This window comes from Oculina patagonica, chromosome 11 (genome assembly GCF_052425735.1).
Source record: "Oculina patagonica isolate OP01 chromosome 11, crgOcupat, whole genome shotgun sequence".
Lineage (NCBI taxonomy): Eukaryota > Metazoa > Cnidaria > Anthozoa > Scleractinia > Oculinidae > Oculina > Oculina patagonica.
Genome location: NC_135768.1, coordinates 13,091,614 through 13,110,626, shown reverse-complemented (window position 1 = coordinate 13,110,626; position 19,013 = coordinate 13,091,614). Strand labels below are relative to the sequence as shown.

General features: G+C 40.7%; 3 protein-coding genes across 3 annotated transcripts in view; 2 read left to right on the top strand and 1 right to left on the bottom strand.

Moving 5' to 3' along the window:
• LOC144630303 (alsin-like) overlaps positions 1-19,013 on the top strand; it is a 63,268-nt gene that overhangs the window by 23,529 nt on the left and 20,726 nt on the right. Inside the window, exons 20-28 of the mRNA XM_078488642.1 lie at positions 656-820; positions 1,085-1,196; positions 2,006-2,083; positions 2,189-2,316; positions 3,016-3,295; positions 5,014-5,171; positions 5,416-5,676; positions 7,670-7,718; positions 8,429-8,493. Of these exons, the coding sequence (XP_078344768.1) occupies positions 656-820; positions 1,085-1,196; positions 2,006-2,083; positions 2,189-2,316; positions 3,016-3,295; positions 5,014-5,171; positions 5,416-5,676; positions 7,670-7,718; positions 8,429-8,493 (1,296 nt within the window). The remainder of the gene's footprint in view (positions 1-655; positions 821-1,084; positions 1,197-2,005; positions 2,084-2,188; positions 2,317-3,015; positions 3,296-5,013; positions 5,172-5,415; positions 5,677-7,669; positions 7,719-8,428; positions 8,494-19,013) is intronic.
• On the bottom strand, positions 14,444-15,430 carry LOC144630664 (uncharacterized). Its single transcript, XM_078489029.1, has one exon. The coding sequence runs from the start codon at positions 15,428-15,430 to the stop codon at positions 14,444-14,446; it is 987 nt and encodes a 328-aa protein (XP_078345155.1).
• Positions 15,724-17,190, top strand: LOC144630846 (uncharacterized). Its single transcript, XM_078489200.1, has one exon. It carries the CDS (start codon positions 15,937-15,939, stop codon positions 17,188-17,190), a length of 1,254 nt encoding a protein of 417 aa, XP_078345326.1. The 5' UTR covers positions 15,724-15,936.

Sequence of the window (19,013 nt, the reverse complement as noted above, 5' to 3'; positions counted from 1 at the left end):
GAGGAAAAACCAATCAGATGTTACATGTTTTTACTTACCTAATCAGATGTGAAATGGCTGGCTTTATGTATCATTTTGTTGTTCATGCTAGCTACATGCATCTTGTTGGAGGTGACAAAATAGGTACATAGCCGGTGAATACGAAAACAAATACAATCATACAGTTTATAGAAAAGACGTTGTTGTGCAAAAGTAATACCTATCAGACTGACTGCTAGGTAATTATTATCAAAATAATGGCTTGCTCACGTGGTGCGATGATTTAATTTTATGTAAATTAAACTGCTCCAGATAGTTCTCAAAGTGCTTTTTTGATAAGCTTTAATGTAGGTCAAATAAAACAAGTCATATTTACTTTTTCTTGAGAAACTGGTATATTGCAATTCCTGCGTTTTGATTGGTTAACAGGCAATGGTATATGAGCTCATATACCATTGACCACAAATATGGTAGCCGAAACGCGTGAACGAAAACAGCTAGGGAGCTCAAATATTGCAATTCTTTGGGCGTTTTTAATAAAACAATTATTCCACTCGCGCTTGTTGCATATGAGATGGTTATAGCCAACTTATATCCAACGCGCCTCGTTGGCTATCTACCATCTCATATCCAACGCGCGCTTGTGGAATAATTGTTAAATATTATGCTATTGCAGTTTTTCCAATGGTGATGTGTATGTGGGTCACTGGGTTGATAACCAACGTTCCGGTCATGGAAGTATGAAGTCTGGTGCTATGTCTCCCTCAGGGGCAACACTTTACATTGGTGAATGGCTTTGTGACAAGCGATCTGGCTATGGAGTGCTAGATGATATACTCAGGTAACACAAGTAAACGTACATGTACTTAATTTTAATTAATGCAAAATCCATGATCTGTTAGTGATCATTTAGAACATGTATACTTTATTAGGGTTAACATGAATATGTTACACATTCAGAAGGAAGTGAAGGTAAAGAATGGTTTTTCTTCTATTATTTTTCTCTTGCACAAAGTGTGACAAGGGAAATCTCTCCTAGCTCCAGACCAGTGTTGTACTATCATATCTGTGCAGATTTGTAGAGGAAATGTGTTTGTTTTTTTAGAGGAGAGAAGTATATGGGCATGTGGGAGGTAGACTGTCGTCATGGTCCAGGAGTGCTTGTAACACTTGATGGCATCTACAACCAAGGAACCTTTGTACAGAACAAACTCAGTGTATGTACTCCAAAGTAATAATCAATTAGGAATAAATGATCCTCTTTGACTGACACTGTTTACTGCTGCAGCATGGCCATGGTATAAAATTTGGTGCAAGAAATTTGTAAATGCATGCATTAATACATGCATTGACAGTTTCTTGCATAACCTAATCTAACAAAATGCAAGATGTAATCGGTAGGTAACAATACTCGTAATCACTTAAAACCAAGTGACATCTGGTTGTCCTTTGTGACACCAATAATATTCTTGGAATAGCTCAAGTCATGACTGGCATCTAGTATTCTCCTTTCATTATTGAGGTTGAGCTTACATGAACACTATATAATAAATCATGGAAAAATACCGGTAATATATTATCCTAAACAACAGGAGCAAAGATAACCTTTCAAAGACGTGTTTCGTTCTGTTTCTGCACGACCTATGCCTTTCCAGATTGCGGCACTTGACTGACAGTGTATATACAAAATAATATAGTATAACAGTATAATGCTAGGATGGTGATTTATAAATTATATCTACCCTCTGATACAAATACCGTTACACAGTGTGTACTACTGTCTGATAACTAAAAAACAGAACTGAATCTGCATGTTCAATTCAGGTTTCAAACTGTTATTGTAAATAGCTACACAGAAAGAAAGTAATAAAAACTAGTCAACATTTCTATATACATACACTTTAAATGTAGCGTCAGTCAGGTCAGTGACAAAACATTGAACATAGCATAAGACATTTTCTCGTATTTTTTTAAAATTGCTATTTTTCTAATACTAAAAAGAAGGAATATTTCTCTTATTGCTCAGGGTGATGGTGTTCTACTGTGTGACGATAACACAAAATTTGAAGGAGAATTTGTTGGGGAGTGTTTGTTGTCTGGCAAGGTATGTTTTCTGTAAAATTGAGCCATTATCGCAACCATTTGTCTAAAAAAAAGTTTTCGTCATTTGTCTTTGTCCAATGAGCAGCTTATGTATTTTTTTTTCCAGGGATTGCTTACAATGCCAAATGGAGACTACATAGAGGGTACATTCACCGGTCAATGGGGAGAAGGAATACGAATTAATGGCACATTTCACAAACTAGAGGCGCCAAACACAGCCAAAAGTTCACCAAGGTTTGTAGTAACATGTAAAACGAGCATCAAAGGTGCAGAGCAAATACTTTTCTTTGAATATATATAAGAAATATATCCCAGAGTTTAAAAAAAACTTTTCGTTGTAAAGATATTTTGAGTTGTCACGTTACCTTTGGTAAGCTTATTGATATTGGTAGCCTATTGGTACTTAATTTCGCGGGTCTTTCATTTCGCGATTTTCGCGATTCTCAAAAAATTGCGAAATTAAAGACTCGCGAAACGTATTTTTAGCGATTTTGACAAATTTTTTAATGTTTTAAACATACTTTTTGGTCAAATCGTGAAATTAAATCCCTCGCGAAATACTGTCTCGCCAAAACCGCGAAATTAAGGTATATTGTTTACATGTGCACTTGTTGAACTGCTGGAATTTTCAATTGTCAAAAATATACAACCGACATGCACGGTGGATAATGCTCTTTTAAATAAGAAGTTCTGCATTAAAAGGGATGCTACCTCCCATATTTCACACCATTCGGGCGCGAAATGTTAACTCATTCCACGCTGGGGAGTCAAGTTTCATGCTAACGGAACATGCTTTCAAATCGTCATAAAACTAAAATAAACAATTGACAGAAATATGATTTGATTTTTATTGATATTTAATGTATTCTTAAAGTTAATATAATAGTAAATGCATTCTAAAAGTTATTTCAAGTTTCTTTTTTATGTTCACAGGTCTACCCTGACAAACAACAAATATGTTATTCCACCTGAGAAGAAGTGGATATCATTATTTTCTCAGTGCCGTCAAGCCCTCGGTTGTTCCAGTGACCAGGATGCTGACCTGAAGGTCGTGTGGCAGTCCATATCAGTCGCCTTAAAAACCAAGCGTGACTCAAAACTGTCACATTGTGACCAGGAAATACTCCAAGACTTGTTGAACATCAACAATGAGATGGAACAAAGTGCCAAAGTCACTGTGGACTTGCAACAATTGCATTTATATCTAACAAAGGTGAGATAAGTTAGGGTGTAATGAACAAATACTGGGGAATATATTTCTGTTCCCATTGCAATCCCAATAACAGTTTTCCAGTATATCCAGTTTTATTATTTATTGCGGTTTTCAGTGAAATGCGAACTCTGAAATTCAAAATCCAACTTACGATTGCGTTTTTCGCTGCCGTCAATCATAATTATGGCGCCTGCCAACGAACCATGGCGAACAGAAACAAACAAAATATATCGAAATCTACCAATCACAACTGTCAGACGTGACCTTTTGACCCGGCTGAAGAGAACTTCTGTTTCCCGAGAGGTCCGCTCAGATGATTGACGGCAGCAAAAAGCGTAAACCGTTGGTCGAGGATTGCATTTCAGAGTTCGCATTTCACTGAAAACCGCAATAACTAGTACATATGACGTGCAAAATGAGAACAGATATCTCACGATATTTGTACTCCACAAGACCGGTTTAACAGGTTCCATTTAGTCCACTCATTCCCTCTGAAAGCACCAACGATTTAACAACGGCGAAAAGTAAGGATTTCAGGAAAAGAAAACGTTTGATAATAAGTCTCTTACTTGGAAATTTTAGTGTATAGTATCGCTGTACGTTTTCACTCGTGATTAGGTTTTTTTTTTTTGGAATTCCCTTCGGGCTTCTCCAAAATATTGCAAGACTTTACTGCATGCACACTAAAATGTCTAATGAGATATTTGTATTCCAGGTAGAGAAGGCACTGGGAGTATAGTATATTTCTTGACGCACTAAGGGCTTGCTGTTTACATGAATCCGGAATGCCTTCATTCCAGAACAAAACTCGTTCCGGGAGTTTCTTCTGCATTCACATGATAGAGTTGCCCGGCTCAACCTAAGGCGTTCTCACGTGCGTGATTTTCGCTCGAGATCAAAAACAACAATGATGGCGCATGGTTCGCGCAGTTTGGCCATAGGGCTGCTTCTTTGAGCTAACCAGGAAATACTATCGCGTTTTTTCGCTCTGAGTTCAAACTGTGGCCTCCGTATGCGGTTTCATCTCGGAACAAAGTTCGTTTTCAGTCTACATGATACCAGAATGAGATGTCATTTCAGAACGAAAATTTCATTCCTGAATGATAACCGGAATGAACTCATTCCGGAATGACTTGTGCGGGAACGATATTTCGTCTCGGTATCGTGTAAACAGATACAGAGAAATATATGGGGGTGGAATGAACTCATTCCGGAATCACGTAAACAGGCCCTTTCTCTTTTATTATTGGACCAGGAGTTGCCGATTATTGTTTTGCATGAGTTTCTGGTGCCAGATTCTCTAAGCCCTCCTTGAGCAAGATGTATCCTAAAAACACAAAAGCCAACTGTTAAGGAACAATACTACGGATGTATCATTACTTTTGAGGGTTTCGCACTGGAGTTCAGAAAAATACCACAAAAGATTAAAGAAAAATTAAACAAGTAATATTTTGGAAAGTCTTGTGAAAGGAAAGGTCTTTTACAACAAGGGAGCGGTTTTTTTTCAACAATTTTAAGCATTTCTTCGTCGTGCGTATCAGTGATAAAAAATCAATACAGTTCACGGACAGACAACACTGGAGAGAGTAGCAACCGTCTACAAATCTATTTCTAATTATACTCAACATCCATTCTTCGAAGTTCGTCGATGATTTCATTCATATATAGCACTCCATCGGTATTATATATAGTAAAACAATCACTTTATCTTTCTACAGGCGTTTGACATAAAGCAACACCCTTTGGGTCAACTTGTTAATGGTTTGATTGATGTGTTTCGAGCCAGTTATGTTGGCATGGGCACTCACAGGAGGCTGCTGCCTCTTGCTGTAGCTGAGGTTAAATCATTTGTTGTCAGAGTATACAACATTGTACGGTGAGATTTTCTTTTTTTTATGTTGTTGTTGTTGTAACACTATCACCTGTTGTTTTTTCTTCAAGGAACTTTATATAAAGTAATGTTAACGTAAAGGAGTCACAGTTGTAAGAAGCAGTGTGTGTTTAAGGGGGTTGGGGTCTGTGAGAAGTGTAGGGGGGAGGGGTGGAGGGGACTTAAAGGAATGTATCCTAATATGACCTGCTACTGTCACTATCCTTATGTTTGTTTCTTATCATTGCAGTCTGTTATTCCCTGAGCTACCCAATGAGGAGTATGTCCACTTACATGCAGACACGGTGTCTGGTGTATCCAGTCACGGCACAGAAGAGAGCTGGACCAGCAGCATGATGATGCACCCCCTGCTCTTTCCCAGGCTCTATCCACCACTGTTCACATTGTATGCGTTGGAAAATGAGCGAGCAGACAGTGCATACTGGGAACGAATCCAGCAGCTAAACAAGCGCTCAGACTGGGCACTAATGACCTATGTGGGCATGCAAAGGTAAGAGGTATTGCTGTACATATTACTTGTGAGAAAAATAAGATATAAGATGTGTCAATCCCTTACATTATCGGCTAGCACAAACGTTTTAAGTTGAACTGTTCACTTCACGTTTCCTGGGAGGGGTAAAAAGGGAGAAATAATAAACGTTCTGCGTCGACTTTAAGGTCGCGCAGAACCCTTGCAGTCATTATGTATGTATTTATTTAAAGAGTATGCACGAACTGCGACGACTGAAACCGAAAACAAACGAAATATTCATGATATTTTCTTACAGTTCTTTGTACAAGTAATTACGCGCTATTGTTCTTAGCTTTGTGTCTCGTGCGCTGGGACAAAGCGAATTATCATAATTATATTCACAGCTTTGAATATAGCACACGTCGTTGTAAACATTGAGTCGGAAGGTCTTCGGAAGCCTAAAAACCTGCAATTTTGTGTCCAAGTTTTCTCCGCCGATATAGACTTTCAGGAGTTGATCTTCGAGGAACACAAACTTGGAGTATTCTTTTGTGTTCTGACAAGAGCGAATTTTGAAATTTCCTTCTCAAAATGAAGGTAGCACGTTTCAAAGTTTAGATTTCACATTTCTACTCTCTTTAAAGCCATAAACTCCAAGCGGTTTTTAAAATCGAAAATTTCGTTCTTGTCAGAACACAAAAGAGGTTATGATTTATCACTAGGTTGTATAATCGTTTAATCCGGTGCGCTGTACTAGCTGAAAAATTGGACAAAATATCGCATTATCTGCAGTTAAACTTTTAAGAGCTTGTAACATCACAGTCAACGGTCATCTCTCAGTAAAAAGACAATCATGATGTAATTCCATCATCCCCTAATATCGTTGATAAATTTTAGAGGAATCGATGTTCAAAGTTGAGCGAATTTAAGCTTTTCAAGATAGCACCCCGTCAGGAAATTTGGCTAATGAATTTATTAATGAGCAAGGGTCCTGCGCGACCTTAAGGAACAGTTTAATGTGTGTTTCATGAAGAATTCACGCATTTTTTTATCAACGTTTATTCAGCTTGTTTCTCAGGCATTCAATGTTTTCAGATTTTCTCGAGGCCACAACAGAAAGAAGAGAATAGAAATTATTCATTATTTCATATTCCTTTTAGAGACAGAAGGCAAGAAGAAGTTAATATTTCACCATGCTCGTTTACGAGGAAACAGTTCAAAAAGTTCTCAATTCGGCTCAAAGCTATAACGTTTCTACTAATATCGAGACTATAGCTACTAGGGAAATTCTATAATATTAACTTACTTACAAGGTGAAAAAAGTAGTGCTCTACAAGTAAGCTGTGAAGCCACTTTCATTGTGGCCAGTAGACTTTTAAACAATTATTGGATGAGGTTTTTGTGATATCCGGAATAATCAAGGTCAAGGTAAGTGTTATCAGCCGAAGCCGAAGGCTGAGGCTGATAACACTTACCGAGACCTTGATTACTCCGGATATCACAAAAACCGAATCTAATAATTGTTTTATTATACATTGTTTTTCTGATAAAGAAAATAATGAAAAACGATTTCTACCTGTTTCAAAACTTGTGCCAATTCCGGCTGAATGCTTTTTCCTCAAAGTATTTCGTGGAATAGTTCCTTCCCAATTTTTGTTAGTCATTTTGTGTTTTCTGAGACTTTATTGTCCAGCAATTTTTAAACTTAGATCAAATTATTTCTCGGTTGAAAAAGCGAATCGACGAACTTGAATTTCCTTCGCCGCGCCGCCAGATGCCTGACACATTGCCCTTGGAAATCATGCATTGCGCGCGCAACCTACAGATTAGTGAATAATCTGCTAGCAGATTATTCACTAATCTGTAGGTTGCGCGGATTCCCAGAATTAGCTGTAGGCTCTTAGCCAATGAGAAGACAGTGAGTTACTACAATGTATAATAAGAGTAATAATTGTTTGTGTGAAAATATTTATGTTTGCTTTCTAAGGTCTTTTAAATATAATGTTATTGTTGATGTGATTTTGTTCCACAGGCAGTTTTGGCTTACAAACGAACAAGATGTTGGTAGTCGCTCAGATGAGGTATATAGTTCAAGATGTTAATAAAACATGGTTATATTTAGCCTGTTCCAGGCTCTCGGTAGTTGCGGGAGAGCGCTCACTTTCTTCCCCCTCGTTTTTTTCCTCGCTCGCCCGCGTTTTTCGCTTTCTCCTTCAACTAACGAGAGCCTGAAACAGGTTAGGTTATATTAAAAGTTTAACCATGGATTGTCTGTAGTTTGTGTTGTGACATTAAGTTTGATGTCCTTCATTTCATACTGTCAAGTTTGTTTGTTGAATCTGTCTGTCTGTCTGTCTGTCTGTCTGTCTGTCTGTCTGTCTGTCTGTCTGTCTGTCTGTCTGTCTGTCTGTCTGTCAAAAGTTGTTTATACTGTCCATAGTAAGGTTTTCAAGTACAGTAAGTACTGCATTGCTTAGCTGTAATTTGTCTAATTTGTGGTGTTCAGCAATGTATTTTTTGTCGCCTTTCCTAATCACTTATTTGTGTTCAGCTAATACCCTGTTCAATTCAGTCCTGTTAGTAAATATTAGGCAGGTAGTTAGAGCTGCATTTGACGCTGTATTGCTCCTTAGGTTGGTCTCTGTAAGCTCTCCTAGATGTTGCAAGCCTGGGATTTCTTTGCTTTAGTCTCAGAAGTTCCCTTGCTGTTGGATATTGTCGCTGTAGTAACGTATGTTAGTTGTGCTGAATATTTTCTCGTGTGTATTGTTTTTGTTTTGTTGATTTTTAGGTGAAACTGGAAAACAGACAGCCCGAGCACTACGTCAGTGCTGTAGAATCCCTTCAACAGATTAGGTACTTCAATTTTTTCCTTGTGCAATCCAAAATTTTATCCTCAAAACCAACGTGTGACACACATTTACTTTAATACATAGAACGTCTGATGGTAAACGTTTGTGCATCAAACTTTCTTTGTGTTCTATATTACACCCGCTTACAGTGTAACGTGCAGAGCCGTTTTTATTATATAAACACCAATGAAATACCAGGAAATCTTTCGCGCGAAAAAATCATATCTTTACACGTTATCTGACAAGTCAGTTTCACCCAGTTGTTCAAAGGGTGGATAACGCTATCCACCGAATAACTCGCTATCCAGTGAATTACTGTCATACAAAACCTACTTCGCTATTCACTGGACAGTGATTTAATTCGGTGGATAGCGTCATCCACCCTTGTAGCCTGTTGTTTGCGTGATTCACAACCAGCAGTTTCCCTGTGCAGGTCTGAGCGCGTTTTTGCTAACTTCCCATAATATTTCATACCCTTGAATAACCGTTATAATTCTTTTCTGAAAATTACTGATCAATGATATGGCCCTACTTAGTGAATTTGGCTGCACTGTGCATGAACTTCGTTAGGGTGGGAGGGGGTACTCAAAGTTTACGAGTACTTAATTTGACAGAGACAAATTTTAGCGAGTACTAAATTTAGCGATTTTCGCCCAACTCGCTAAATTCGCTAAAATTAGTAGCCGCTAACAAAAGAGGTAACTAGCAAAACTTGCTCATCAAAATTTCCGCATGCATAATTGGAAAAAGGCGTACAATAAAATACTTTTTTACTGAGAACAGTCTGGAAAGGAAAATAGTTTTCACTTTTTCATGGTGCAAGTATCGCGTCCAGACCCCATACCGTAAAATTTTAAGCCCCCTCCCCCGCTTATAAGCCCCCCCCCCCCCGGCTATAGGCCCATCTACCTGGAAACCAAAAATTACATTTGATTAAAACCCCCTCGAATATAAGTCCCCCTCTGCCGGATGGCAGTACTGAACAGGGCTAAATGTTGCTTTATTATGCGTTTTAGTAGTAAAGAGAGGAGTTTCCGAATAACACCTCCTAATTTTCCCATTTATTTACTAATAAAACTAAAAAATAAACCTTTTTCTTCTCGGCTCGCGAGGCCGACTAGCTCGCTTGGCCGGCTTGCTCGCTCGGCGCGCTCGCCTCGCGAAACGCGGAATGTCAATTGAACATTTGTGATTATCAGGTACATGCCTTCCAGCGAAATGTCTTTGAGCGAGCCCCAGTCGGCAAAAGAAAAACAGTTCGTCGAGTCGGTTGAGCAACGAATTGAGCGAATGCCACAGGCCACAATTCGTGAAGTTGTCCGTAATATACTGGATGAGCCGATCCCTCTTGAAGTGCAAGAGCGTTTGCTTAAACCGTTGCTTTCACCAAACAATTGTTCCTTGATTTGTTTATGTGGATGTTATTGTCTTCCAAATCGCACGGAAGCGTTGCAAAACTCCGGCCAGGATGTGAAAAAGAAATATCTTTCGATTGACGGAAAGACATTTAAAAAATCAGCAAGCGTCTGGTCATTAAAAGATTATAAATGCGAATCTTGCGAGAAAACGTTTACACAATGCCACTCGCTTCGAACACATGAAAGGTATCATTGTAAGAAAAGAAAAACACAAAAAAAAACAAAAGAAAAATGCCTTAAATGTGGCAAAATGCTTAATATATCGACCGTTTACAGACACAAAAAAAATGGTTGCCCCGCGAGCGGCACGCAAAATCGCGAGCTTACGTGAGTTGCGTGACATTTTCAGAGAGAGTCTGGAAACCATATTTTTAGTTCTCAGGCCCTTGGACGAGCAGGAAGAAAACATGGCGGCCTAATCAGGATTTAGTGTTTGGGCCGATAAAAAACGAAACAGAACAGATATTACAAAAAAAAATACGCTCAGTTAACGCGCTGTAATTTTTTGTGCCCCCACAGAAGCTGGCGAAGTGAAGCGAAGAGAAGAAATCGAGAAATAACAGGATTTGATCACAGAAGTTTATCGATCGATCGAAAGAACTTTCCCGAAACATCGGACTCAATCGGGCCTGTTTATTTTTTTTCTGCTTCAAGCATTGCTTCCACGACTTGATATGTTATCTGTCTGACCTCATTTTGCCAAACGGGAGTAGAAAGTTCGGTTAAAATAAAGCAAATCGCTTGGAAAAGAACCAACATTTTAGCCTATTTACCAAACTTTACCAAGTGTCTAATTAATGATGACATCATCCTGATGCCCAAAAGCGCATGCGTACTTGCTCAAAATAGGTGAAAGGGTACCACAAGTGAAAAATGTGACAAAGTGAACTATATATAAGTTAACGCGGCCGTAACTTTTTGTTAGTTCACAAATTCTGGTGAAGTCAAGGGAGGTAGTGGATGGCCAACCACTTGAATCCTGTTATAATGGCTTGTGCGGATGGTGAATTACGGGGTATAGGGGGACTCCTTTCAGTGGGAGATACCCCTGGGTGAACCCGCCTCGGCCCTACTGATAACGTGGGGGTGCTCAGAAATCCCTCGGGATTTCAAACCTCGGCAGAGGTAAAAATGCGGGACAGCCGCCTTGTCAGCGGCGGGGAAAAGTCCTAGCCGGGGCTAGGCAAGAAACAGCCAACGAGCACCCCCCGACCAGGGTTTTGCCCTTTCGTTTGACCTGTCACGCAACGTCACGCGTGACTGTAACGCTCTGTGTCACACAATGTCACGCTGTGTGTAACACAATGTCACGATTTGTGTCATGCGTTAATTTTATTTTTCTGAACACTCAGATTAAATCCAGTGTTTATTTTCTCAAATCTGATTTCGACTCTGCTGATATTCTTTTTTTTAACCAAGCCAATTCTTCTTGTCGAATTTCCTGTCTCAGTTTCTCAATGTCAGGCTGTGGGGATGACTTTTTTTGGCTTAAATTTTTTGTAAGGTGCCTGCGAACAGTCTCTTTGAGGGCCATGTAACGAGAATATTCATCCAAAATAATTTTAAACTCTTTGTCATCAACTTTATTGTCAATGAGAGCGGCAGAAACAAGTCTATTGACAGTTTCACGTTTGGCAACAGCAAGCGAAGTAATTTCATTATTTTTCATAATTTTTGGTTCAAGTTTTTTGCTCGCTCCAGTGAAAGCGGCAGACAAGACGCCTGTAATGGCAGCACATGCAGCGAGAGGAACGCTTACCGGCAAACCAACGACCGTTACCGCGGTGCCAAGACTGGAAGCAGAGAGAACACTGGACAAACCACCCATTGAAATTGCGGAATAATGGAAAACAGACTTCACCTTTTTATACTTTTTCAAAACAGCTCGGTATTTTACAACTTCTTTGTCAAACTCTGAACAAATTTGATTGATTTTTGTTAACCTAAAGTTTTCTGGTTGATTTGGCAAAGCGGGATACAGTGTTTGTATTTCCGCGTGTTTTACGCTGTCTTCTGCACAAACACCAAACGCAGGTGCACTTGGGAGCACGTTAGCTGAAGACATGGTCGTATACTTTTAATTTTATTTTTGTATTTAATTTAATTTAATTCTATCTCATATGCAAGATTTAAGCCGTTAAATTCGAATAGATTTTCATTTTCATCTCTTATCGAAAGAGTCAGAGATGATACATTTTCTTCAGCCGCAACGTCGCGCAAGACGTTAAGATGCTTATTTTGGTAATGAATTTTTTCATACGGTTTCCCTCGTATGTCAAAACAAGCTAAAAGGCTTGAAGGCTTACCATTTAGCAAGCTTTGTTGCTTGTCAATAAGGTCACAGTTGATGAAGTAATTTTTAGGATTTGAAACATTATTTACCACAATTTGATTAAGAAAATCAGTATCACTAAGAACCCACAGATTTAAGAACTTAATAAGACTTTCATTCAGTCTAAAAGTTTTAATTTTGGCCTCGTTTGCTTTTATTATTAAGGAACGACCCGTAATGCCTTTTTTTACAGAAAACATATTTTTCTCTGGAAATCCTTTTTCAAAAATATCCCCAATGTCGTCGAGTGAGTAGTTTCCTTGCCGTATAAAACGCATTTCCTCCTTTTCCTCGTTCCCTTTTTTGTAAGAAACTATTCCATCCTCTTCCAAACTATTCCAGCTGTTGTAAAGAGAACAACTTAGCAGCCGGATATAGCTCGGTTTAGGAATAGGCTGGTCAAAATAAACAGTTTTCGGATTTTTTGTTGTGGTGACAGTGAGCACAACCATCTTTATAATTATCTTTTGAAAAATAAATCTTTAATATAAAATGGCTCCGCCTATTCCGAGAGCTGATGACATTTCTCAATCAATTTTTCTTGATTCCAAAGAAAGAGATTTTATGAAGTGGATGAAAACCCCAGAAGCAACTACAATTTCTGAAGCGGCAAAAGACAAGGCATGGAAACCTTTTCTTGCAAAATATCCAAACGCTGACCGAACAAAATTTGTTGCACAGGTTGAGTTCGCGTACAACCACACAGCAACGGCAGACATTTATTACAAGGCAGAGCAAGGCCATTTGATAAATGTTTTTGGCTCTGACAGCAAATATTGGAGCCCAGAGATGAAAAAAGCACTGGGGGTGAATCAAATTTCAGGCGGTTTTCCACAACAGCTGTCACCAAGCGGCGCAAAAGGCGCATCTTTACCAATTCCCGCGGTTGGATTTCACGAAGCCGCACCGAGTTTGAAAAAAATATTTAACAGCAAAATCAACATCTACGTAACACCAGATCAATATTTCACAACGAAATTAAGAGAGATTTTTCAAAAAACAAAACTGAAGCATACATCAGGAAAAGAGTCAAAAAGGTGGCTTGCTAGTCCAAATATTGGCTACTGGCCTCAACAACTTAACTTTGCTGTCTGGTGCGCGACAACAGGCAGTGGGATAAGTCGTGAAATTTTTGATGAAGAACACTCAGCTCTCAGTTTGCCACCTGTTGTGCGTAATTTTTACCTTTTTCACGTTTATTTTACAATAAGGCGAATATTGTTTCAGATGGGCGGAATTCAGAGCGTAAGCGCCTTGCCAGGCGACCCAACGTTTAGCCAGTTCGACAACAAGTACGACGTGGCTTCGTATAAAAGAATATGCGCTGAGTTCGGTGTCGACCCGTCAAGCGATTTTCGTTTCACAAGAGGCGCCAATCATGGGCTTGGTGATGTTTATATCTGGTTTACTAACATTGGACCAAAAAATTCTGGAGCAAAATACCCCGATTACGATAAATTTTCGGACGAAGGGGGAGCTGCAAGCAAGGGTAACTTAATTCAATATATCGAGCCAGACGACGCTGCATATGCACAGGCAGACTGGTTTTGTCCTAACGCCGCAGAAGGTCTGACTCAGGCAGGTTTGTCGAGAGTAAACCAGTCGATAGAGGCTTTTGTCTACTGTATTCTGGGTTCGCAGGTCAACGTTCGAAGTAGCATACTTGGCACAGGCGGCCGCGCAAAGGAGGCTCAAAGTGAGTTCCTCGTGTTGGTTGAAGACGCTATAAGGCAACCAGATCTGGCAAAGTCAGTTCAAAGATACCAACTTTCTATCGATGAAGCGAAGGTTCGGCTTAACCTTGCTGTCTGCCCTGGTGCCTGGCTGATGCCGGGTAGTATGGTGATAAACACAGAAAGCGTTGTCGGCTACAACAATCAGCTGAAGCAGGCTGTAGCAGGAATGAAAATAGGATTGAATAATGATGTTAATAAATCAACAAAAAAAGCAGCTCTTAAACTGATGGCCGGAGGACCATCAAAGGTAAACCCACCAAACAGCCACCCTTCAAATCCTATACACAAGGAGTCTCAAAGGGACACAAAAAAAACTCCGGCACCAACGAGCACCGAAGGTGCTGAAGCTGAAAGCGCGCAAAGCGCTAAAGCTACAAAGGTCGAAGTCAATGATACACACGAAATAAACAAAGCAACTATCGCTGTTGGTGCGGTTGGAGCTGCAGCTTTGCTCTACGCCCTTATGCGTTAACGTCTCTTCTTGATGTATCTTTCAACAAGAAAAGCAACCGCAGCAAGTATAAGCAGCCAGGTGTGCTCTGCAAGAAAGCCAATTACTTGACCAGCTGTTTTGAAAAGAAAACTTACAATCGAGCCAATAAGACCGGGCAGAGCTGATGCCACCTTTGAGCCAACATCACTTAAGCCTTTCCCCAACGCTTTGCCGGTAGCCTTCAAAGAGTTTGTAATGGCACCAATTACAGCACCAATCGTGACACCAGCAGCAAGAAAGATTGCTGTTACTGTCACGCCATTTTTTTTGAAGATCTCTTTGATTCTCTCACGAAGTGGAAGCGCCCTTTCTCTTTCCGCAATCTGCGTTTGCAAACGCGCGAGCTCCTCGGTTCTTTCAGCAACTCTTTCTTCAGCAGCTTGTTTGTCAGTGGGGGAGGTATTTTCATCCTGTATTACTGCTTGATCTTCATCGTTTTGTCGCTTCAGCTCGGCTTCTTGCTCTTTTAGATCATCCAACGCTCTTGTGTCGTTGAGCCTTTCTTGCAAAGTGTTTCTTTCTCTCTCTTTGGCAGCGAGGCTTGCCCTGAGTTGGTCGACCCGTGTTTGTTCTTTTGTCTTCTGCTTCGATTGTTTTTCAATGGCTACCACCTCTTTTTTCGCGTTGTCAAGATCCTTTTGATAATTTTTTTTCAGTTGCTGCAGTCTCCGTAGTTCTGAATCACTTTCAAGATTCGAACCGTGTTCTTGAGTAAGTGCTTCAATCTGAGCTTGAGTTCGCTCGATTCTGTTTCTCAGATCTTGCACTTCTAGGGCGGCTTTTTCTTTTTCCGATGCGAGTTTTTGGGCCTCTTGAAGTTGTTTTTCAGCTTCTCTTAATCTTTGGCGTTCAGCTTCTCTTAATCTTTGGCGTTCATCTCTTATGCTCTCATTGTCTTGAGCAATAAGATCTTCAGCTGACGGCCCAAGTTCATCTTTGAAGCTGTCTAAAAAGCTTTTCATGAAGCCTGACTCATTTTCTTTTAGAATCTTGTACTCGCCTTTTTTTGTTCCTACAGCAACAATTTTACCCTCATTTTTCCCTTTGCCTCTTCTGATTTTTATTTTTTCAAAGTTTGCTTTGGGAAATTTGCCTTTTATCATGTCTACTGCTTTTTTTAGTTTTTGTCGCAAATTACTTTCATTTTGAAGATCACTTATTGAAGGGGTTCTTTCAAGCAAAGGTGTTTCGTCGTAGGATGTTTCTGGCAGCCCGCTCTGTTCGTGCTGCATCGTTTGCATTTCGTGTTGTTCACCCCGATGGTATGGTGTGGATACCCAACCGGGCTGAAATGGTCGGGTTGTGTCGACCTCTTGTTCCTCTTCATCATCGTTATCACTGTTGTGGTCAAGATCTTGGTCCAAATCAGGGTCCTCGAATCCAAAATCACCACCACCTGTTGCCATCACGTAATTTATATATATTTTCAAATTAAACTTTTCAATTTAACAATAAAACCAATCGAGAGATGGCTGCTGTTCAAGAAAACCTTCGACCGGGACGCACAGAGAAAATACTCGGCGCACTGAAAGCCGAGCGCGCTGTAAAACGAATCACTTTTGACCGCACTGAAGCCAATCCAGAGGAAACTCTGTATGTTTCGGTGCCAAAGCTGAACGAAAACGAGGTCATTGTGCCTGGCTCGCTGGCGCTGCGCTTCAACATCGACTTGAGCGGAGGCCATGCCAACAACTTTCTGGTTGACAACGTCAGCCGAGCTCTGGTCGACAAGTTTGTTGTAAAGTACGAAGGCACCGTCGTGCAGGACACGGTTGGCTATGACATCTACAAAATATTTGAGGATTTTTTCCTTTCGCAGGAGGAGCGCGACGACAGGGTGCCAGAGGGCATTCAGAGCGAGGACCTCAACAAAATTCGCTCAAATGCTGGCGATAAGAAAACTTCAGGAGTCGAAGCAGAAAAAAAGCTGAATGAGCTATATGGAAATAAATACCGGATCCGTCTGGATCACCAGATTTTAACTGACCACGGGGCATTTTATCCTCAGGCACTATACAACGATCTTGTTTTTGAACTGAAGCTCGCGGCAGCCGAACATGTTGTAAGAGGCTCAGATGCAACAAAACTGAAATACAAGCTGACAAACATCCAGCTGGAGTACGAGATGATAAGAAGCAAAGAAATTGCAGATGAGGCATTCAGCGCTTACTCGGGCGGCAAAGAGTTCGCTTACGACCACATCCAGCGTGCCGAAGTTGTTACTTTTGCAAAAGGATCCGACACACGTCTGAATCTTAAGGTCAACCCTCAGAGGAGGTCCCTAAAAGGTATCTTGCTACTTTTTATAGAGCAATATGCAAAAGGTGCAAGGATCTCGGAAAAGTACATTAACCCAGACCTTACAAAAGTAAGCGTCACTGTCAACGGCTCGCCAAACATGCTGTACAACAACGGCATCGAAGGAATGGACATATGGGAAGAAGTTAAAAGATTCTACATGAAAGAAAAAAATAAAACGCAGCACATGACCCTGCAAAAGTTTTACACAGAAGACAAGTTCGGCCTTCTGATTGATCTGCGTTCCATGGCTGACCACTCGATGCACGGAAGCGGCAAGCGCCTTGTGAACACAAAGGACGGTGTCCAGCTTGAGCTAGAGAGGAAAACAAGCGGCTCAGGTAATTTGAACTGCCACATTTACGTAATCAGCGACGCCCAGATGAACATAATTAACAGGCAGTTAGAATCTGTGCTTTTATAATATACGAACGCAAACGAAGTTCTGTTCTGACATGGATCCTTCCAATATTCCCTTCAACGCCCTCATTGTGGGACCAACAAACTCAGGAAAAACAAGGTACGTGGTCAATCAGCTTTGTGGCCCTTTCCGAGGCAAGTTTGACTACATCGTGCTCATATGCCCGACTTTCGCGCACAACAAGACTTATTATCGCTTTGCTGAGGAAGATCTTCGATTTTTTGTTTTCATTTGCGAGCAGCACGAGGTTGAATCTTGGTTAAAGCTTTCAAGATTTCTTTTTGAGGGTGCGAACACGCTTATCATCCTCGACGACTGCGCTGCTTCTAAAGATGTGAAAGGGCGAACGGGGGAGTTCTTGTTATTGTTATTTCTCATCGCCACCCTTACGGCACAGAATTTTTTTATTGAACATATTTTTTTGAGTAATAAATGGCTGACCCGTTCGCAACTTCCACCGATATCACTGCAAGTGAACGAATTATGTTGGAAACGTCCGTAATGGAATTGCTTGAACCTGAACCAGGCAGTATGCCGTCAGAGATGCAAGCAGCGGGACCTGACATTCCAGCTTTACGTGAACAGCTTGCAAGACTTGTTTCAACAGGCAAGTCTAAAGAAGCAATCGGTGTGCAGCTAACTCACGAGCAGGTAAAGCGCTTGACCGAGAAAGACGTCGAAAAGTACTTCAAGAGGTACGAAGCGTATGTTGGGGCCAAGACCACAGAAAATCTTATCGACAGCGCGCTCACTCTTTTTACGAAAGCCGCAAGTCTGTTCAATATTTCAATATTGATCAATATTTCACAACGAAATTAAGAGAGATTTTTCAAAAAACAAAACTGAAGCATACATCAGGAAAAGAGTCAAAAAGGTGGCTTGCTAGTCCAAATATTGGCTACTGGCCTCAACAACTTAACTTTGCTGTCTGGTGCGCGACAACAGGCAGTGGGATAAGTCGTGAAATTTTTGATGAAGAACACTCAGCTCTCAGTTTGCCACCTGTTGTGCGTAATTTTTACCTTTTTCACGTTTATTTTACAATAAGGCGAATATTGTTTCAGATGGGCGGAATTCAGAGCGTAAGCGCCTTGCCAGGCGACCCAACGTTTAGCCAGTTCGACAACAAGTACGACGTGGCTTCGTATAAAAGAATATGCGCTGAGTTCGGTGTCGACCCGTCAAGCGATTTTCGTTTCACAAGAGGCGCCAATCATGGGCTTGGTGATGTTTATATCTGGTTTACTAACATTGGACCAAAAAATTCTGGAGCAAAATACCCCGATTACGATAAATTTTCGGACGAAGGGGGAGCTGCAAGCAAGGGTAACTTAATTCAATATATCGAGCCAGACGACGCTGCATATGCACAGGCAGACTGGTTTTGTCCTAACGCCGCAGAAGGTCTGACTCAGGCAGGTTTGTCGAGAGTAAACCAGTCGATAGAGGCTTTTGTCTACTGTATTCTGGGTTCGCAGGTCAACGTTCGAAGTAGCATACTTGGCACAGGCGGCCGCGCAAAGGAGGCTCAAAGTGAGTTCCTCGTGTTGGTTGAAGACGCTATAAGGCAACCAGATCTGGCAAAGTCAGTTCAAAGATACCAACTTTCTATCGATGAAGCGAAGGTTCGGCTTAACCTTGCTGTCTGCCCTGGTGCCTGGCTGATGCCGGGTAGTATGGTGATAAACACAGAAAGCGTTGTCGGCTACAACAATCAGCTGAAGCAGGCTGTAGCAGGAATAAAAATAGGATTGAATAATGATGTTAATAAATCAACAAAAAAAGCAGCTCTTAAACTGATGGCCGGAGGACCATCAAAGGTAAAC

Excerpts from the sequence above, each read along its gene's own strand:
- LOC144630664 (XM_078489029.1), bottom strand. The coding sequence starts at position 15,430 with ATGAAAAGCTTTTTAGACAGCTTCAAAGATGAACTTGGGCCGTCAGCT.
- LOC144630846 (XM_078489200.1), top strand. The coding sequence starts at position 15,937 with ATGGCTGCTGTTCAAGAAAACCTTCGACCGGGACGCACAGAGAAAATA.